The sequence below is a fragment of the Geotrypetes seraphini genome, chromosome 12, assembly GCF_902459505.1.
Source record: "Geotrypetes seraphini chromosome 12, aGeoSer1.1, whole genome shotgun sequence".
In the NCBI taxonomy this organism is placed as follows: Eukaryota; Metazoa; Chordata; class Amphibia; order Gymnophiona; family Dermophiidae; genus Geotrypetes; species Geotrypetes seraphini.
The window spans coordinates 71,615,951-71,638,601 of record NC_047095.1 but is presented as its reverse complement, the minus strand read 5'-3'; the positions used below and the strand labels follow the sequence as shown (position 1 = coordinate 71,638,601).

The 22,651-nt window shown below is 43.9% G+C and overlaps 1 protein-coding gene across 5 annotated transcripts in view; it reads right to left on the bottom strand.

The window, feature by feature from the left end:
- KIF2C (kinesin family member 2C) overlaps positions 1 to 22,651 on the bottom strand; it is a 181,781-nt gene that overhangs the window by 75,636 nt on the left and 83,494 nt on the right. For all 5 annotated transcript variants that reach the window (XM_033917078.1, XM_033917083.1, XM_033917079.1 and 2 more), the window contains 3 exons: positions 17,960 to 18,055; positions 10,296 to 10,350; positions 10,042 to 10,204 (listed from right to left, as the gene is read on the bottom strand). In XM_033917078.1, coding sequence (XP_033772969.1) covers positions 10,042 to 10,204; positions 10,296 to 10,350; positions 17,960 to 18,055 — 314 coding nt within the window. The remainder of the gene's footprint in view (positions 1 to 10,041; positions 10,205 to 10,295; positions 10,351 to 17,959; positions 18,056 to 22,651) is intronic.

Genomic DNA, 22,651 nt, shown 5'->3' with positions numbered 1-22,651 from the left:
CTGGCCAATCCTGCACCAGAACATCCAGCCCCTACTACTCTTTCATACCCCCCCCCCCCCCACACACAAATCCTCCCTCCCTCTCTCTGGGCCTTCTCTTGGCTCGCTCTGCATCTTCTCTCCCTCTTTCCCCTCCATCTCACAACCAGACACTCATTCATGCAGGTAAACCACAGTCTCTCTGTTCTGGGAAAGCCATATGTTTTCTTCTACACACCGAAGCAGCACTCTTACAAAATATTTTTTCTGTTCCTTAGTAACAAATATATGTATAGTGTATCTTTTCTTCTAAGCCTTGCACCTTTATAATATTAAGCATATTTCCACAAAATATATTTTTATGCAACCACTCTTGCTGTCATTGTCACTAATTTACTTCCCACTGTTCCTCTGAGGGACCTGAACCCAGGACCTCTCGCAAACCCAAAAAAGACTGGCCAAAACACATTTTTTAAACACAAAAGATTACATTTGGCATTGCCAGGAACTCTAAATCTGGGCTCTTAACTTCAGCTTCCTTCGACTCCAGCTTGCGTTGACTCCGGAAGACAAACATGGCCTTCTGCCATGTTGAAGAGAATCCCCAAATACTCCCAGGATTGGGAAAGTTCCAGGTGACACTTTTTGGAAACTGACAAGTTGTCACTGCCTTCTGACCTGCGGTCCTGGATGGAGCCTTGATTAACTAAATGTCCCAAGTATGGATCACCTGAATCCCTGCCCAGGTGCATTGATGGTAAAGATGTGAGGTGCTGTTGCCAATCCACAAAGTAGTGCCGAGAATTGAAAAGCTTTCCCAGCACATGGAACCTGGGAAACTTTCTGCGTTCTGGGAATATAGGAACATGTAAGTAAGCCTCCATGAAATCTCCTAGTGCCACGAAGCCATGAGAGTGCACGGTCTCCATCCAGAACCTGAGCAAGTTTAGTGCTGCATTGGCAGACTTCAGATCCAGGATAGGTGTCCGGTCAATGTTTGAGTTTCTTGGGCACAATAAATATATGGAGTTATCTGACCAAGCCCAATTTTGTGCCTGGTCTAGACTCTACGGCTTGAATATCCATTGGTCGTTTTACTATCGCTTGGATTTTGTCCCTTTTCCCCAGTCTCCCTGCTGGAGACTCCACAAAGAAATCCCGAAGAGGAAAACAAATTCGAGCTTGTAGTCCTCTCAAATAAATGTCCAGGACCCATTTGTCCTAACAAATCTTTGCCCAAGCCTTCCTTAATTACGAGAGTCTCCCTCCTATTTGAGGTAGCTCAGATTTTGGCCTGTCATAACTGGGGCTTCTTGGAAGCGGCTGCTGAGCAGGAACCTGGCGTTTTAGCTATTCTGGAGCCCCCAAACCTCTGTCTAGATCTGTGAAATTCTCCATCGCGCCCAGCAGTCCGCTCATGCGGCGGCCTCCAGGTTAAAGCCCTAACCAAGACCAGCACTACCTGTGTACGTTCTGGTTCAGCAGGAACTTATCCAACCTTGTCTTGAATCTTTGGAGGTGTTTTCCCTTATAACAGACTCCAGAAGCACATTCCAGTTCTCTATCACTCTGAGTGAAGAAGAACTTCCTTACGTTTATACAGAATCTATCCCCTTTTAACTTTAGAGAGTGGCCTCTCGTTCTCTCTACCTTGGAGAGAGTGAACAACCTGTCTTTATCTACTAAGTCTATTCCCTTCAGTATCTTGAATGTTTTGATCATGTACCCTCTCAGTTTCCTCTTTTCAAGGGGGAATAGGCCCAGCTTCTTTAATCTCTTACTGTACGGCAACTCCTCCAACCCCTTAACCATTTTAGTTGCTCTTCTCTGGATCCTTTCAAGTAGTGCTGTGTCCTCCTTCATGTACGGTGACCAGTGCTAGACGCAGTATTCCAGGTAGGGGCGTACCATGATAACCTCCTCCGATCTGTTAGTGATCACCTTCTTAATCATTCCTAGCATTCTGTTCACCCTTTTCGCTGCCGCCGCACATTGCGCAGATGGCTTCATCAACTTGTCAACCAGTACTGTCTATTTCCTGGGGGGTCTCTCTAAGTGCCGCCCCGGACATCTTGTATTGGTGTATGGAATTTTTGATACCGACATGCATTACCTTACACTTATCCACGTTAAACCTCATTTGCCATGTCGCTGCTCATTTCTCGAGCGTGGTTATGTCGTGTTGCAGATCTTCACAATCCCCCTGCGTCTTCATTACTCTGAATAACTTTGTATCATCCGCAAATTTGATCACCTCACTTGTCATACCCATTTCCAGATCATTTATGAATATGTTAAAGAGCACCGTGCCCTGTGGCACCCCACTGGTGACTTTCCTCCAGAATGAGTATTGTCCATTTACCCCCATTCTGTTTCCTATCTGCTAGTCAATTTTTAATCCACGTGAGTATTTTACCCTCTATTCCATGGCTCTTAATTTTCCGAAGTAGTCATTCATGCGGAACCTTGTTGACAATGTTCAGCATGAACGACTACTTCGGAAAATTGCAAGCCATGGAATTGAGGGTGAAATACTCACGTGGATTAAAAACTGGCTGGAGCATAGGAAACAGAAAGGGGGGGGGGGTAAATGGACAATACTCGGACTGGAAGAGCGTCACCAGTGGGGTGCCGCAGGGCTCGGTGCTTGGACCCGTGCTGTTTTAACATCTTTAAAAATGATCTGGACATAGGTACGACAAGTGAGGTGATTAAATTTGCGGATGATACGAAGTTATTCAGAGTAGTAAAGACGCAGGGGGATTGCAAAGATCTGCAACGTGACATAATCAAGCTCGAGGAATGGGCATCAACATGGCAGATGAGGTTCAACGTGGAAGTGTAAAGTGATGCATGTCGGTAACAAAAATCTCATGCACAAATACAGGATGTCTGGGGCGGTACTCGGAGAGACCTCCCAGGAAAGAGACTTGGGAGTTCTGATCGACAAGTCAATGAAGCTGTCCACACAATGTGCGGTGGCATCAAAAAGGGCAAACAGAATGCTAGGAATGATAAAGAAGGGGATCATGAACAGATCAGAGAAGGTTATCATGCCGCTGTACCGGGCCATGGTACGCCCTCACCTGGAGTACTGCGTCCAGCACTGGTCGCCGTACCTGAAGGAGGACACGGTACTACTCGAAAGGGTCCAGAGAAGAGCGACTAAGATGGTTAAGGGGCTGGAGGAGCTGCCGTATAGCGAAAGATTAGAGAAACTGGTCCTCTTCTCTCTCGAACAGCGGAGATTGAGAGGGGACATGATCGAAACATTCAAGGTACTGAAGGGGATAGACTTAGTAGATAAGGACAGGTTGTTCACCCTCTCCAAGGTAGGGAGAACAAGAGGGCACTCTCTAAAGTTGAAAGGGGATAGATTACGTACAAACGTAAGGAAGCTCTTCTTCACCCAGAGAGTGGTAGAAAGCTGGAACGCCCTTCCAGAGGCTGTTATAGGGGAATACACCCTCCAAGGATTCAAGACAAAGTTAGACAAGTTTCTGTTGAATAAGAACGTGCGCTAATAGGGCTAGTCTCAGTTAGGGTGCTGGTCTTAGACCAGAGGGCTGCCATGTGAGCGGACTTCTGGGCATGATGGACCACTGGTCTGACTCAGCAGTGGCAATTCTTATGTTCTTATGAACGCCTTCTGAAAATTCAGATATACAATGTCGACCAGGTCTCCCTTGCCTATCTGCCTGTTTTCTCCTACTTCAGGTCACTCTAGTACAGTCCAGACCAGTCACTGGCACTACTCTACTTCACCTGACAAAGAAATCCTCGTTTTGCATTTCTGCTGCATCAGGGGCGGCAAAAGTTCCACTGTGTTAACTCCCAGAGACAAGCCCGTTATGACAGTAGCCAAGCTTCCCAGCCAAGCTCAGCCACCATTTCCGGGAAGCTTAACTACTGTCATAACTGGCTTGTCTCTGGGAGTTAACACAGTGGCTGTGGAACCAAGACACTCTCTGGGATCTAGCACATAACTGAGAAGCTCGCTTGGACAATCTCCACTCCCGCTATGTCTAGAAGATGAGTCTCTGCCCAGATTACTACTGGTCCCATCCCCCCGACTGACATAAACCACCGCCATGGCATTGTCCGAGAGAACCCGAACCGACTTGCCCGGAACACTAGCATCACCAACCAGATAGCTCTGGTCTCCAGAATATTGATCAACCCAAGACACTGCCTCCGGAGACCAGCTGCCCTGAGCTGAGTGACCGAGACACTGAGCTCCCCAGCCGAGGAGACTGGTGTCCTTGATAAACACCGTTCACTGGGGCTGAACCAGACTCGCTCCCTACATCAAACTGAAAGACTGTAGCCACCACCGAAGGCTGCGACGAACTAACCCCCGGAGAGGAATGGGAAATTTCGTCCAGATAGTGCAACTGAGGTGACCACCACTGAAGCAGAACATACTGAAGCGGCGAATGCCCTCTTTGCGCAAGGCCGCCACCATGACCACCATAATCTTGGTGAATGTCCACGGAGCAGTGGCCAGACCAAAATGAAGCACACAAAATTGATAGTGCCATCCCAAGATCAGAAAGCAAAGAAACCTCTGAAGGGAGGCGCGAATTGGAATATGCAAGTAGGCTTCTGTCAGATTGAGAGAAGTCAGGAATTCTCCCGGCTGAACCGCCAAAATGACAGATCTCAGAGTCTCCATATGAAAAGACGGAACCTGGAGCACCCTGTTGATCCCCTTCAGATCCAAGATGGGCTGAAAAAAAGACCCCTCTTTCTTGGGTACCATGAAGTAAATGGAATACCGGCCGCTGCGAAACTCCTGAGGAAGCACTGGAACTACCACTTTGAAGTCTAGCAACCTTTGTAGCGTCTGACAAAAAGCTTGCTTCTTCCATGCCACCTGACAAAGAAGATAGGAAGCGATCTGGCAATGGCCAGGAAAACTCCAGAGCATATCCGTCCCGAATCACCTCTAGGACCCACTAATCCATCATAACTTAGTCCACCCCTGGTAAAAGTCCCGCAACTGTGCGGCACCAGGGGAAGAGCCCGCAAAGAATCATTGGGCGGGGTGGGCGGCGGAGGAATATCATCCCCCCCCCCGACGGGCCCCCCTGAATGGACTGCATGTGCTGATAAAAAAGGCCTTGGGGAGACCTGGAAGGAAAGGAAGCTGCTCCTCGACCAGGGTGGTAACGGCAAAAATCCCACCCCCGAGCAGGTGGGCGTGCACGGTCTTCAGGAAGACAGGCACCTTGGAGCCAGTCAAGGTCTGAACCAACTTGTCCAAATCCTCGCCAAACAAGACCCCAGAAAGGAAAATTTCGTAAGTTTAGCCTTGGATGCCATGTCCGCCGACCAAGCCCAGAGCCACATGGTACGATGAGCGGCCACACCGAGAGCTATGGACTTGGCCTAAGCTTGCAACAGATCATACATGGCATCCGAGAGATAAGAATCCATCTCAATATTAGGCACCTCCTGATCCACCAAGGAACAGTTAGATTCCTGGTCAAAGGACATGCTCGGATCACTGAAAACAAGCCCAAGCCACCAGATAGCACCATAAGCCAACATGCGATGCCCGAAATCACCGCATCCACCACCGGCGACTTTAAGGTAACCTTAAACCCCTCTGGGATAGGATACAGGCAGGCCATAGACTACACAAAACGAAAAGGCGTTTCCAGCAAGTTCCATTGTGCTAGCACAATATCCTGAATATCTTGATGCATAGCAAAAGAGCGGGAGGCCGAGCGCATCCCGCGAAGCAGGGGGTCCACCACACACGGGATCTCCTTTGCATCCTCCTCAAAATGCAAAACAGAGGAAACCTGAAGAATAAGCTCCTGGAGCTCTTCCAGCTGAAAAATGCGCACCACACATGCATCCTCATTAGCTGGTGGTTCCAAAAAACAGCTGAAAGGACACATTTTAATGGATAAGTTTTCTGTCTCTGTCTAAAAGGATGTCTTTTGTTCCTCCTGTGCTGGAGGTAATCAGATGCAGAATGTTTGTGTTTACTCTCTCGATGGTTTGGGAAGAGGTCATTTAATCATGTTAATGAAGTTTCGTCTTTAAGACAATACATGCTCAAACCCCCCTGCCATGTACATATCCTGCTCACGCACCCCCTCCCCTCTCTTGTCCATCCCCCTTTTCCTGTGATGGTTACCACTGACCCATGTAACAGATATATAAATGAATGCACACTCATAATAAAGCAGGCAAAATCTCTTTAGAATACTGGCTACCTATCTTTCTTTCTAAGGGGAATTGCCTCCAGATGACAGAGTGTTTTGCAGGGCAGTTTCAGGACCAAGAAACGGATCCTGTTCGTTTCAACAGCCACCAGCGGCATCCATCCCGGAGGTCCACCAAGGAGTCCAAAGTCCTCATCAAGCAAAAACATCTCCCCAAACAAAAAATCGTCCCAAAGAGAACCTCGGCAGCTTGGACGTAACTGGGGGAATGGGGACAACACTGGGTCGAAACTGGCACCGGGGGGGGGGGGGGCGAACAGGGGTGGACATGGAGGGCAACCCCCCCCCCCCCCAGAAACCCTCAGGGAGAAAGCAGAACCCTCAGCTGCCTGAAGATAAGCCTTGCACAAGGCTAAAACAAAAATCAAGGGAAAAAACCCTGGCAGCACATTAGGACTCACTGCCAAAGCAGGAGACCTAGCAAAAACATTACATTACAGATTTCTATTCCACCATTACCTTTCGGTTCAAAGTGGATTACAAAAAGAGTTATGGAAGAAGGGTTACAATGTTAGATCAGAGAAGGTTTCCAAGAGAGGGAAAAGTAGGATCTGGGGTTAGGGAGGGGATGGTAAGAGGTAAGCTTTATCATGGTATTAAGAATTATTAAGGGATTTCTTGAAGAGTATAGTTTTTATTTCCTTTCTGAACATCTTGTAGTCTGGGGTTGCTGTCAATAGGTTGGAGACTTGGTTGTCTATCTTCGCTGCCTGAGAGGCCAGTAGTCCGTTGTATAGTTTTTTCCATTTTACTTCTTTTGATTGGGGGGGGGGGGGATAAGTGAATGGGGTGTGTGTTTTTCTATGCCTGGTAGAGGTGGTTTGGATGAGGCGGTCGTTTAGGTAGGTTGGGCTGTTTCCATTTATACAGGGGGCAGGTCACCTGAGGTTGCAGACAAAATGGAGGAGCTTCCTGCCAAAACTAGTGCAAAACTCGCCAGAAAAAACTCCTGAGGCCTGAACCACCCCAGCCGCTAAAGCAGGCAAGCTGGTAGCAGCGGTAAGGGAATCCCCAGCATTATCAGCAGTAAGGGACTGTCGACAGCTGGGAGAATTCCTGTGTTGGTGGTGAGGGAAGCCTGAGTTTCCCCACTGTCTGCTACCAATGCGCGAGGCACTTGCGAAAGGGAACCCTGCTCACCGGCACCCAAAGTTGACAAGGATTCCCCTTTGTAGCGGTCGGCACACCGCAAACACAGGCCAGCCACATCGACCTCATGTCTGGAGCACTTTCCCTTTTAAAAAAGTGCTCATTGCGCAATATGTTGACAGCTAAAGAAAAAGTGCTGGTTAGAATCAATTCAATTGAAGGCTTCTCTTCAGGCCAACACAGCCTCATGATTTAAAAACACAAAACTTATTTGAACAGACCCCAACAGCTCTCTAAGCCATATGCCTTGCCAATATCGGTGGCAAGGCTTACAGCTGAGGCACCTCTAGAGAAAAAAAAGTTTGGGGAGGTTGGGGAAATGGGGGAGGGACTCAAATCCATTGAGTGCAACATAAGAACATAAGCAATGCCTCTGCTGGGTCAAACCTGAGGTCCATCGTGCCCAGCAGTCCGCTCACGCGGCTACCCAACAGGTCCAGGACCTGTGCAGTAATCCTTTATCTATACGGCTCTATCCCCTTTTCCAGCAGGAAATTGTCCAATCCTTTCTTGAACCCCAGTACCGTACTCTGCCCTATTACGCTCTCTGGAAGCGCATTCCAGGTGTCTACCACACGCTGGGTAAAGAAGAACTTCCTAGCATTCGTTTTGAATCTGTCCCCTTTCAACTTTTCTGAATGCCCTCTTGTTCTTTTATTTTTTGAAAGTTTGAAGAATCTGTCCCTCTCTACTCTCTCTATGCCCTTCATGATCTTATAAATCTCTATCATATCCCCTCTAAGTCTCCTCTTCTCCAGGAAAAAGAGACCCAGTTTCTCCAATCTCTCAGCATATGAAAGGTTTTCCATCCCCTTTATCAGACGCGTCGCTCTTCTCTGAACCCTCTCGAGTAACACCATGTCCTTCTTAAGGTACGGCGACCAATATTGGACGCAGTACTCCAGATGCATACGAACCATCACCCAATACAATGGCAGGATAACTTCTTTCGTTCTGGTTGTAGTACCCGTCTTGATTATGCCTAGCATTCTGTTTGCCTTCTTAGCGGCTGCTGCACACTGTGCCGTCAGCTTCATTGTCATGTCCACCATTACCCCCAAGTCCCTTTCTTGGGTACTCTCATTTAATAACACTCCCAAGGTTGGACAGACCCCTGAAAGGCTCCCCCCTAAGCTCAGTCCAGCAGCAGAGACAGGGATCAGAAGGCCACTAAACAAATTCCAACAGCCCTACACTAAACCAGGTAAGCTTACCACCTCCACCTGCTGGAGACTAAGAGTAGACAGAATACTTGGGAATGCATAGCCCACTTGTACTATAGCAAAAAGTTTGTCTCAGTCTCCACCTGCTGGTCATGGTGAGCTATTACCCATCAGTGAGCTGTGCCGGTCTGGAGGGATGCTTAAGAAATAGGGGTTAGGGAATTTCTCACAGAGGGAATGATAAAAGATGTCTCAAAAAAGTAGGCACATGTAAATGATCTGTTATAGAAGACTGCCTTGCAAAATGTTATCAAGATTTGCTGGTGGGCATGCACTTAAGCAAGCTCACAAGTACATGTATAAGTTATACAATTCTAATCATTTATGCACACACATGCCAACACCTAGGTCCATGTGTTTACAGCCATTCTACATCTGGTGGAAATCACACCATGAGTCATCATTTGCGCTAGTATTTTTTATAGAATAGGTTATGATAGGTTTTAAGTGAGATGGTTATAATACTGCCTGTCTATGGAGATTGATCAAAAATTTGGAAGTTGCTCAGAGACGTGAAACTCTTCAGGGAAGGTTGAAACCTCCCATATTGATAGCTGTTTCCAGGAGTGGTGTGTTTACATCACCAATTCAAAATAGTTATTTAAAGCTTTAAAGGACTCTCAGTACTTTTACAATTGGGTCTCCTGAAGAAGAAAAATGAAATGGGGCCACGTTGGGACCCCAAACTTTTCATAAAGCTAAGTAATAGCATTATAAGTCACCTATTTCAAGTGATGTTTGCTTTCATGAAACATACAAACAAAGAATGCCATCATTTTTGAAGTAGTTTTAAAAGACTGATATATTCTTTAAATTTCCCTGGTTTGGAGCGTGATCATTATTGAAAAAGCTGCAATGACTGGAAGGTAAACTCTGTACCCATACTGGGGAGGTATATACCTTCCCTGAAGAGTTTCACGTCTCTGAGCAACTTCCAAATTTTTGATCAATCTCCATAGACAGGTTTTAAATGAGGTCAGTTTACTTTTTGATACAAGCACTTTCTGACTTCCTTCTGTTTTCAATCGGAAGTTTCCCTGCAATTTCTTAAAGAAGAGTATTATAACCATGGCAGGAATGAAAGATTTACTCACCTTCCTCCATGCAAGTGAAATATGAGAGCACAATAGGTTTGGAGTGTATGCCTAATGTATCATAGTATTTAGCTCACCACATTAAGGGAATCCCAAGGCACATATCTTTTTAGGGAAGGTTGGCTAGAATTCTCTTTAAAAAGGGGAACCCTGCGGGACAATATACATCTTTTGGTAAGAAAGTTGTTCAATCTAGTTACAAGGTCATGATACAATCAGAAGAATATAAAGAAAATCAAGTACTATATTCATTAACCACAACACTTCTGGTAGCGTAAGAAGGTGGGCAAAACAGGCCATTTTCTTGCAGCTCAACCTCCCTTCTCTTGTTTCCATCACCCAGCATATCAGCCGTACCTGTACACCATCTCATTTGAAACAGCTTCATCAAAGGCAAAATCAAACCGGAAAGCCTGGTTTTCCAAGTACTTTGTTAGGTCTACTTTTAATTTAGGCTCATGCACTAGGAGCACTCCCTTACTGGGAACTGAAATGACGTCTATTTCCTTCTTGGAAAGCTCTGCAGAGAAGACAACAACCTCTGTTAGTTAACTTTTCAGGCAGTGGAATTAGCAAATCGGGTTGTGTGCATGTTAAGGTCTTCACCTTACCTTGCTTGTTGAGAGGGCGCTTCCGAACACACACGCATATCTGATGCTCTTCAATCTTAAAGATATACAACATATAGAGAAAGAATGAAGACTTGGAGTCTGAAAGAGAGATTAAGTTTTTACCTTGCTAATATATTTTCTAGTAGATAGGTGTGTCATTCTGGACAATAGGGTATTCTCCCCATGCTCGTGAACCGTGCTGAAGGAATCCAGGTTCTCTTCTCCTCCTTCTCCAGAGGGCTCTGCTGCACCCTTCAATTTGTACCAAAGCAGGTAAAGCCCTATATAGGAACACAAGGAGTAGAGGTACAGGGAGGCTCCCCGAACTACAAATCTGTTTTGCTCTGAAAAGTATTGAAAGTATATCTGCAAATGGGGGGAGGAGGGTGAATTAAAGTTTTACTATAGGTTTAATCAATAGTAAAGAATATTTATATTTATATATTTTTGATTGAATGCTAAAGGAAAGGGTGGGTGGGTGTTATAATAGAAAGAAATTCAAGTGATGTATTTAATTTTAAATGTTTTATTATTTGTACACTTGTTGTAAGATTAAAAAATGAATAAAGAATTAAAAAAAAAAAAAAAGAAAAGTAAAACAGGTTAAACATTTTAACTGATCAAAATATCAGAATAACCATACCAAACATCTATAGAGCTCAAACATTCCGCCAATGTGTTCTAGATTATTCTTCATACTCTGAGGTCCGACAGACATCAAAATCTCAGTTTCATCACAAACATTCCGAATGAGAAAATAGGCAGGCGGAGAAATAACTGACAGGGTGGGGTTCCAGAATGACATACCTATCTACTAGAAAAGATAGTAGCATGGTAAGAGCTAATCTCTTTCTAGTGCAATAGATATGTCATTCTGGACTATAGGGACGTACAAAAGCAGTCCCAGAAATCTAGGGCGGGACCTCTACACCTGCTTGCAATATTGGAGCCCAAACTCTGTGCTCTCTAGAACTTGGGAGAATGTGTGCAGAGTTGATGTGGCCATTCACAACCGTTTTGAAATGGTAGCCTTAAGATGCCAGTCTATCATGTCTAGCCTGACTAGTGAGCACAAATAGATGTGTTCTGACAGTCAGAACGCATTGGTGACCCCTAGATAAAATATAGGATGACTCTCCCCACATCCAGCTCTCTCAGAATCTGGTCCCTTTTCTTTGACCCTGTGGTCTGGAACACTGGTAATCTTACCTCTTGATTGACATGAAATGGCAAAACAACTTTTGACAAAAAGGATGGGACCGTGCACAAGGAAACTCCCACCTCAGTGATCTTGAGGAAGGGCTCCCTGCATGACAGGCCTGCATGATCTAAGCCAGTGAGTGGTTCCCAAACCTGTCCTGGGGGACCCCCAGCCAGTCAGGTTTTCAAGATATCCCTAATGAATATGCATGAGAGATCTGCATACCTGTCACTTCCATTATATGCAAATCTCTCTCATGCATATTCATTAGGGATATCTTGAAAACCTGACTGGCTGGGGGTCCCCCAGAACAGGTTTGGGAACCACTGATCTAAGCCTTAGTGCCCCCTCTATGAATCTGTCTATGTCTGGATGAGAAGCCAGGAGAGCTTTATGTCTGTGGGCTCTGAAGCATGAAAGGCTCACCACTTGGACCCTGAGAAACACCATTGCGAGGCCTTTGAGACCTGCTTGGAGGAAAGCCAGCACCACAGAGATCGGAGCATGAAATGGCTCAACTTTCTCTTTTGTGCATCAATGCTGAAATGTCTCCCATGCTTAGTGTAAGCAGAGACCATTTTATGCTTCTTAGCTCTGAGAGTAACTCAAGAGCCATGCCATAAGACCAAAGATACCCAGATCTTCTATGAACACTGGGCCATGAGAGATTGGGCTGTATCTGAGACCCTGGTCACTCTGAAGACACTAGGTCCGTTTATCGCAGCCTGTGTGGCCAATACGGTGCTATGAGGACCACTTTCCCTGGGTGGTTTGCTATTCTGTGAAGTATTCGCCCTATCATGAGCCATTGAGGAAGCATGTACAAGAGCTCACCCCCTTTGGCCACGATTGGACTAGGGAAGCCAGGCCTTCACTTCTGGGCATAGATCTCCAACTGAAGAAAAAGGTCTGCCTTCATGTTCCTCACCATAGCCATCAGAACAAAATTTGGCTGACCCATCGAAGAACGACTGGAACACTGCTGCCAATAATGTCTGATCTTTGGTCTGCCTGCTGAGATAAATCGGCTTGGCCATTGTCTATTCCTGTTACTTGTGCCACAGAGATCACCTGTAGGTGTAGCTCTGCCCACCTAAAAAGTAAGTGGCTTCAAGGCTCATCTGTGAACTCTTGGGGACTCCTTGGCAATTGACATATGTCACCACTGTAGCAATGTGAGAAAACTCAGACCGTCTGTCCTTCAAGACTTCTCCAGCTTCTGTAAACACCAAATGGTCCGAAGCTCAAATCTGATGGATCAATTTCTCTGGGAAGCCAACCATCGCCCCTGTACTGGGTGTCCATTACAATGGCATCCCCAGCCGAACAAGCTGACATTCATTGCACCCATTGTAAGAATCGCCCACAAAATTATCCTGAAGGGCATGCCCCGTGATAACTGTGTACTGAGCCACCAAATCTTACTGGGATTCCAGAGTGCACGGGAGAGTTGTTTGAAGGGAGTCCATTTGTTGAGATCACCGAGACAGGAGCATTCTGGAAAGGGCACGCGAGCCTTTGCCCAAGGAATCACATCTATAGTGGCTGCCATGAAGCCCAGTACTTGATAGTGGTGCACATACAGAGCTGGTTTGGCCATCATGCCCATTAGCATGGAATATTGCTTCACCTTGGGTTTTGGCCAGGTACTAGTGACCTGGATTGGCCACTGTGAGAACGGGCTACTGGGATTGATGGACCATTGGTCTGACCCAGTAATGCTATTCTTATGTTCTTATCCAAGGGCAAAGCTTCCAACTGCATACCTCAGGAAGATAAAACTGGCCTTATGCCATGTTACATAATAAGAACATAAGAATAGCCTTACTGGATCAGACCAATGGTCCATCAAGCCCAGTAGCCTGTTCTCAAGGTGACCAATCCAGGTCACTAATGCCTGGCCAAAACCCAAGGAGTAGCAATATTCCATGCTACCTATTTAGGGCAAGCAGTGGCTTCCCCATGTCTTTCTTAATATCAAGACTATGTATTTTTCCTCCAATAACTTGTCCAAACCTTTCTTAAAACCAGCTATGCTATCTGCTCTTACCACAACCTCTGGCAATATTCCCAGGCATTCCAGGGATTGAGACAGAGACAGCTAACCAGCCCAGGATCCGCATGACCTGTCCTGGACCACTAGAATCACTGCTTGTTCCCCTTCCGAGAATGATAAATATGGGTGCACTTGCAATCCTACCCTGCAGAAATGCGCTGCTACCACCATCACCTTGGTGAATGTGTGGGGTGCTGTTGCCAAACCAAAGGGGAGTGCTGAGAACTGAATGTTTCTCTAGCACATGGAAACTCAGGATCTCATATGTTCTGGAAATATGGGAAAGTAGGCTAGAAATTCCCTCGGAGCTAATGCTGCAAGGACGCAAAACGTGGAACTTTCAGGGCCTCGATGTGTGCAAGATCGAGAATGGGTCTCCAATCTTCTGAGCCTTTCTTGGGCACTATGAAGTATATGGAGTATTTGCCTGAGCCCTGGCTCTAGTGTGAATTGCTACAAGTCTCTGTACTGTTGCTAAGACTCTGCATGACTTTTCTGGGCATCCCACCAAGGAGTCCACAAACTAGTCTGTTAAGGAATGGGTGAACTCTAGCTTGTACCCGCTCCGAATGATATTTAACATCACCAAATCCTCATTAGGTAACTCCACCTTACATCTCTTGGGCTCCATAGCTTCTGCACTCTTATACTTAGGTATGCTGCTGGTGGGGCTCCTCAAGTGAATTTCTCCTGGTAAACAAGGTCCCTCAAAGGCTCCAAGCCCTAGAGACCAAAGAGGAGGCCAAGCCAGATGTTCCCGACTCCCCTTCATGTGCTGCACGGCACATGGTGCAAGGGCTCTCCTCCAGCATCCATCCAGTTAAAATCAGGCATAAATTAGGGGTAAGAAAGCCAGAGGACTCCATCCCTACCAGTTTTTAGGCAAAAGTGAAGCAATTTGAAAGATCTGGAGAACTGGGGGGGGGGGGAGGGTAGGAGGAAAATCAGGAAATCCAAGAGTCACCACAACTGGAGTTTTGGAGCTAAAAATACGGTTCAAAGAACTAAAAAAATACAGAAAAGGTTTTTAGAGAGGGAGGGACCTATAAGATGTGACAAACCTCCAAAATAGAACCTGAAGTGGGCAGCAGAACCCTCTGGTGAACCAGCTTGCGAGCATTGGGAGATTAGTTCCTTCAGCACTACCTACGATTAAGAGACAACATGAAACACACCATGGACACCAACCATGTGGTTCCTGCTCCGTCTGTAAACATACTTCGAACATTCACTCTTTCAAACATCCAAGAACCAAAAAAAATACAGACTTAACTTTAATAGTAATTGTAATACAGATAATGTACTTTACATAATCAAGTGCCCATGCGACCTTCTATATATTGGGAAAACCAAGAGGAAAATAAAGATTAGAATTATAGAACATCGCAGCTGTATCTTAATACAAGTAGTATCTGCCCCATTAGTCACTCATTGGATAGAAATGGATCACACCATTGACGATCTTTATTTTTTTGTTTTCAAAACATTTAAACCACGACAGAGGGGAGGTGATATTAATCAGTTACTTTCACAATCAGAGCAGAGGGCGATTTTCGAAATGGACACCACAATTCCTGCAGGCCTTAATCAGGATATAGATTATATCTCTTTTCTTTGAGAACATGAATACATTTATTCTAAACTGTTTTTATATTAAGTTAATTTTTAAGTGATAAAATATAATATATAATACATTTTTATGTGTATACTTTATCTGATATTTATTATGACCCTTATGCCATTGTGGTTCTTTAGATTTTTTTGTTCATCACATTTTATAACTACATAAGCCTTTATGCCTACTGTACAATGATTCATTATGTATGATAATTTAATTCATTATGTTCATGTGGAATTGAATTTCATTAAGTGGCTTGATATGTCATGCAATTTATATGTCTCCATGGGTTTTGCATTTTAATGTCTATTGAGAATTCAGTAATTATTTTTATGTATGTTTCCAATTATTTCTTATGAATCATTGATGATTATTATTATGATAATTCTATTTTAATGTGTTTATAAGTTTTTCATATATGATTGTTTTTAACTTTCTTTGTATGTCCAATGTGAACTAAGCCATGCCAAAACCCATTTATTTGCTTTTATAGTATAGGACACATTCCTTGAACATCTTTCTTTATATATGACTGCTTTTACAATGTTAAGGCAGAAATTCTTTATATTCCACACAGAATCATTATGTATATTTATAATATTTCTATGCATATTTATACTCATATATATATATATATATATATATATATACACATACACACACATTCATATTTGCATATTTATATTTCTATATGCATATTCATACCTTTATATGTAATTCATTATAATCATGTCATTTATTCTGTTCCTTGATGTAGGCAGATATAATGTATGGCAATTTTTTTTTTAACTATTTGCTTACTTGTATGGTCTTATTGTTTGTTTGATTTTTAAATCTTAATCTTTTTTATATTTGAAATTTTATCTTTTACATAAAGTTCATTTACCAAAGTCCTTCACTGATATGTTCATGCTTTTTTTACATTGCACTTGACTAAACTTCATTCATTTCAGCAATTCCCATTTCTTCTCCTCTCCATTAATTAGGGTCTGCTTTAATTTCTGTAATGCAATTCATACTCTTCCTATGTTCTTTTTTGATGTTTATCCTTTTTCTAGTAATCCACCTAACTTTTAATATGTATTTGGAACAATTCACTTTAACTAGCATTCACTTATTTCAGTTCTGCTAGCTTCCTTCCCCCCCCTCTTTCTTTTTGTTTTGTGGCACAATCCACCAATCAGATCGCATATTTAATTGCTCCTCCTTCAATGCAAGTCCCTTTCCATTGCAAATGCAAGCAGTGGCTCACCACACAATTGGCAAGTGCTTCTCACTCGTTCTTTACTTTGGTTTCTGCTTCTGCACAGCTCTTTTCAAGGATGTCATGGGTCTTTGATTTCTTCTAGATTTCATTCTTCCTCTAACTTTCACTGGATGTCTTCCATATTGTTTACTGGATGACCCTCTTTTGGTTTTTCTCTTAATTAGCCGTATTCAGCTATGTATTTTTATATCCCTTATCTGTTTTTTTAGTGTTATTTAGTAAAGTGCAGCATGGTTCCTTTGCTGAGCCCGTCCCCCAATATCACTTTTCTGTGGCTTCTTCTCACCGTTTTTCTTTCAATCACAGTTCACTGGGTATGCTAACTTGTATGGCTTTTGACCTTAGGTTTTCAATTTAGCCTCTTTATTGGAAGATCTCACCCCCTCTTTTTTACTGCATGGCCCCCTTTTTTCCATCATCTATCATCTGTATCTGTTTTGGGGTTTTAAAACATTCTATATGGCTTTGCTAATATGTTTCATCTTAAACTTGGCAGTGGTATAGAGTTTTATATATGGTTTTAACTCCTGAAATTTTAAATTCAATGTTATTTTAGTTTCCCACATATTCACCTTTATAGGACCCCCCAGGGTATGTATTCGCCATTCGTTTTTTGTCCTATATAGTTCCCTTTGTGTCTTTCTAGCTTGTTTAAACACAAGTATTCACTGATCATTTGTTTAGCATGGTCTTCGCACATCCACCATTTTTATAATACATTTAAGTTTTTCACTTCACTCTGCATTTTGCATAGACTCAAATATTTTCTGTTTTCACATATTTATGACATTTATCACTTTTTTCACCAACTCGTTTTTATTAGTGCCATTTACATCACTGTGTCCTTTATCACATATCTTTCATACTCTTTGCATGTCAGATATTCAGTCTCACCACTACTATTCATAACTTACATGCATGCTTAATGTACCCCTCATTATTTATAAGACCCCTGAAGAAGCCTTTTTGTCGAAATGCGGATCGTGTTGGGTCCTGTATCCCTAGCGGACTAGGTCCTTTAAGACTCTTATGTGGATGATTTCAGTGTACCTTTGGGAACTTTGACACTTTCAAATAAAGTCCATTTAGGAACATCGTCACTCCAGAGTTTTTTTGGTTTTCTCTGGATTTTCTTCTTTATGGATATTTTGGGGTCAACTCCTTTTGTTTTTTTGAGATTACTCTACTGTCCAGAATGAAACACCTCTTGCGTTAGAACTCCAACTGCAGACATGCCAAAGAAAGCTCTTGCCATATCCACCCACATCAGTACTTGATCCAAAGGGAATCTGGAAAGCTACCACACTTATGGCCCTTTTATTTATTCCCAGTAAGATTATCACCTCTGAACACATGCTATGGATAAATCTTATGCCATAAGATAGCATGTGTGGTAAAGTGCTGCAGGGCAGGAATGAGATGGACTGGCAGAACTCAGCATTTAGAGCTCACTACTAGAATACAGCTAATGAATGTTCTGTTTTTATTAGGCATTTGTTCTTAAAGTCATAAGCTTACTTACTGGGTCCGTCAGGCTCATTTGCTGGCACTCTAAAGTAGTTCTAAACTCATTAATCATCCTCCCAAATTCCCAGTTTGGAGCACTGGAATCATAACCCTGTAAGACAAACATTAGAATCAGCTTATATGTTAATACTCCAATGAGCCAAGAGACTCCTGAAAATTTATTGTCCAGTAATTGACTTCCTGGAGCCAGGCGAACACCTTTGATAGCACTATGCAGATGCTTAGAACAATTAAATGGGCCTGGTTTCGGTTCCCTGAAGGCAGCAATTAAACAGGTAGGCAAGAACTGGAATTGCCTAGGGTGAATCATACCACTACTCAGTTTCACTGAAAGGACAGCTCTAGAAGTGGGTGGGTACAAGTGCTTGCCATGTATTCAAACACAAATTATCAACTTAAGCTCTGCAATGAAACAGTCTATCCTCTGTTCGATACCCTCGCTCCTCCCAAGTCACATTCTGTAAGGTGCACCAAACTCCAGCCCTGGCTGACCTCTTAAGATCTGCTACTTTAGCTACTAAAAGGCTGTATACAAGTCCCAATCCCTTTCCCTTGCTTCTGTGTCAATCTGTGGTATGTCACTGACTGAAATCCCACACTCATGCTGACTTTCTACACTTCAAATTTGTTGGCCTCCTTCCAATCCACCCTCTCTTGTGAAACAAGACTACTCGATCCAACCCTTATCATCTTTTCCACACTGCTGAAACCTGCCCCTGTGTTTGCAATACAGGGGGAAGGTCACCTGAGGTTGCAGACAAAATGGAGGGAACTGTCTGTCAAAATGGCAAAGATCCTGCTAAAAATAACCCCTCCAGGGCCTGTAGCGGCTGGGTTTCCCAGCCGCTAAAGCAGGCAAGCCTGCTACAGCTGATAAAGAAATCAGCTGAGAGGAATCCTTTTTCTCCTACTGTTGGTGGTTCATGGAATCCCTCTGGAGGCAGTGAGAGAAGATAAGGCTGCCTCACTGCCTTCAGCCGACTCATGAGGCACTAAGGCCGGGGAGTTCTGGGTGCCTGCAGCCGCTGCCAGAGCTCCATGACTGCACCTGCCCGAACCGCCGAGTTCAGGCCAGCCGCGAGTGCCTCGTGGCTGGACCAAATTGTGTCCCACTCCCCCGGAGAAGGGCACAATTGCTCCATACGCGACCTAGCTAGAAGAAAAAGTGCCGATTAGTTCAAAAATACAGCAAATTGACAGGGAAGCAACCCTGCAGATCAGCACTACCTCAGGATTTTTTTTTACAGAACAGACTCTACAGGCTCTCGAAGCAATATGCCTTGCTTGATTTAGGGGGCAAGGCTTACTGCTGAGGCTCCTCTAAAAAAAATGTGGGGAGGTGGAAGAAGGGACCCCGCTCGAGACCTGCCGGGTTTAACACCCCTGAGGTCGGACGGACCCCCAAACAGGGCCCGCTCCAAGCTCTGTCCGGCCAAAAACAGGGACTAGAAACTCCCTAAACAAATTCCAACAGCCCTACCAAGGGAGATGGGTACAGATCACTCAACACCTGCTGGAGACTGAAGTAGACTGATAAGAATAGAGAAGGGGATATCTTATGTACTATTCCACAGTTTTGTTTTCAGTCTCCACCTGTTGGTCATGATTGGATATATACCCACTAGTAAAGATTAACCTCTGGAGAGTGCTAAAGAATGTCCTTAGCTTTGTCTTGAATTGGTTAAGAATTAATTCTTCACGTAAATAAGCTGTGATACTATTCCAAAGAGAAGGAGCAGTCACGGAAAAAATGGAAGATCTCATTGTGTTTATGTACTTTAGTGACGGAACAGAGGGAAGATTTTGGGCTGATGATCGAAAGGTCTTAGAAGGGTTATATGGGATGAGAAGATTGATGAATTCTGGTTGGTTATTTTGTCAGATTTTGAAAGTTAACAAAAGTATTTTAAAGGTGATTCTGTGTTCTACTAGTAACCAGTGAGCTTTATTGCATTAAATAGGATTTTTACTGCAGTATTCTGTACTATCTGGAGTCTAATTTCTTTTTTGTTATGCCTTTGTAAAGGGCATTGCAATAATTACATTACATTACATTAGTGATTTCTATTCCGCTTGTGCCTTGCGGTTCTAAGCGGATTACAAATTAGAAGATATCTGGACATTACCGAGAGAATTGTATAACAAAGATTCATGTACATTACATGATACAGTTGATAGTTACAAATAAGAGGATATCTGTATTTATCCGATGGAATTACATAGTAAAGATTCAAGTACTTACAGGAAACAGTGGAGAATAACAATATATTCGGGTAGCTGAGGAGGATAACCTAACATTGAAGGGATAAGTTTATTGGATACATGTGGTAGATGCTTATTTAGCGGTCTGGATATTTTTTGGTTGGTATGATTCGAGGAATTGACTAGTGTGTTATTCACGGGGGAGAAAGCATGTACGAGTGGGAGGAGATTAGTGAGTAAGGACGTGTTTTTTGAATAGAACTGTTTTGATTTCTTTTCGAAACACTTTGATGTCCGTTGTTTCGGTCATTAGTTTGGTGATGGTGGGGTCAATTTTCGCTGCCTGTGTTGCCAGGAGGCTGTCGTAAAGTTTCTTACGTCGGGTACCATTATGAAGGGGGAAGGTGAATAGGTTCTGAGTTCTCCTTGATCTGGGTGAGTGGTAGCGGTGTAGGCGGTTGTTTAGATAGCTGGGGTGGGTGCCATGGGTTACTTTAAATAGTATACAATAGAATTTGAACTGAGTTCTTGCTTTTATCGGAAGCCAGTGCGCGTCTACATAGGCGGGAGTGATGTGGTCAAATTTGCTAAGTGAGTAGATGAGTCTGATGGCAGTATTTTGTACGGTCTGTAGTTGTTTTATCATGTTTGGGCAAGGTAGATAGAGGCTGTTGCAGTAATCTAAGGTACTAAGTATGAGGGATTGTACAATGAGCTTGTAGTGTTCTTTGGTAAGGAATCTTCTTATTTTTCTTAGGTTTCGCATGGTGAAGAATGCTTTTTGTTCGATTTTGTGGATTTAAGAACATAAGAACATAAGAACTGCCATCTCCGGATCAGACCCATGGTCCATCGAGTCCGGCGATCCGCACACGCGGAGGCCCAGTCAGGTATACACCTGATGTAGTTTTAGTCACCCATATCCCTCTATGCCTCTCATAAGGAGATGTGCATCTAATTTGCCCTTGAATCCCAGCACAGTGGATTCTTTAATAACCTCCTTTGGGAGAGCATTCCAGGCGTCTACCACTCGCTGCGTAAAACAGAACTTCCTGACATTTGTCCTGGACTTGTCCCCCCTTAGCTTCAAACCATGTCCTCTTGTCCGTGTCGCGTTGGACAATGTAAATAATTTATTTTCCTGCTCTATTTTATCGATGCCTTTCAGCATTTTGAACGTCTCGATCATGTCCCCTCGCAGCCTTCTCTTCTCAAGGGAGAACAGTCCCAGTTTCTTGAGTCGTTCCTCATATTCCAAGTTCTCCATACCTCTTATTAACTTCGTTGCTCGTCTCTGCACTCTCTCCAACAGTTTTATATCCTTCTTTAGGTTGGGAGACCAATGTTGGACACAGTATTCCAAGTGTGGTCTGACCATTGCTCTATAAAGCGGTATTATGACTTTCTCCGATCTACTCATGATTCCTTTCTTTATCATGCCTAACATTCTGTTTGCTTTCTTTGCCGCTGCCGCGCATTGTGCCGGCGGCTTCAGAGTCCTATCTATCAGTACACCCAGGTCCTTTTCTTGTTCGCTCTTACCCAGAGTTGCGCCTGACATTCTATACTCGTATTCCTTATTCTTACTACCTAAATGCATTACTTTGCATTTCTCCACGTTGAACTTCATCTGCCATTGATCTGCCCATTTCTCTAACTGATACAAGTTGCTCTGGAGTTCCTCACTATCCTCCTGCGATCTGATTGCCCGGCATAGCTTTGTGTCGTCTGCAAACTTAATGATCTCACTGGATATTCCGTCTTCCAGGTCATTGATATAAATATTAAATAGGATCGGCCCAAGTACCGAGCCCTGGGGCACTCCACTAGTCACTTTCTCCCAGTCTGAGAACTTTCCATTTATGCCCACTCTCTGCTTTCTGTTTTCCAACCATTTGCCTATCCACCTTTGTATATCTCCCTCTATTCCATGGCTTTGTAGTTTCCTGAGAAGCCTTTCATGTGGAACTTTGTCGAATGCTTTTTGGAAGTCCAAATATATTATGTCCACCGGCATTCCACTATCAATTTGCTTGTTCACGGTCTCGAAAAATTGAAGTAAATTCGTTAAACATGATTTCCCTTTCCTGAACCCATGTTGACTGGGTTTCATCAAGTCGTGTGTATCTAGGTGCCGGACTATGCTATCCTTGATCAGTGCTTCAACCATCTTTCCAGGGACAGACGTAAGACTCACAGGTCTGTAGTTGCCCGGTTCCCCTCTCGATCCTTTTTTGAAAATTGGCGTGACATTCGCTATCTTCCAGTCCTCTGGTATCTGTCCAGTTCTGATTGTCAGATTGGCAAGTTTCTGCAATAGCTCTCCGATTTCAACCTTCAATTCCTTTAAAACTCTCGGGTGAATTCCATCCGGTCCAGGGGATTTGTCACTTTTAAGTTTGTCAATCTGGTAGTATATCTGGTCCAACTCCACTTCAACTGTGGTGAGGCTGTCTTCTATTACTCCACTAAACACTTTCACTGC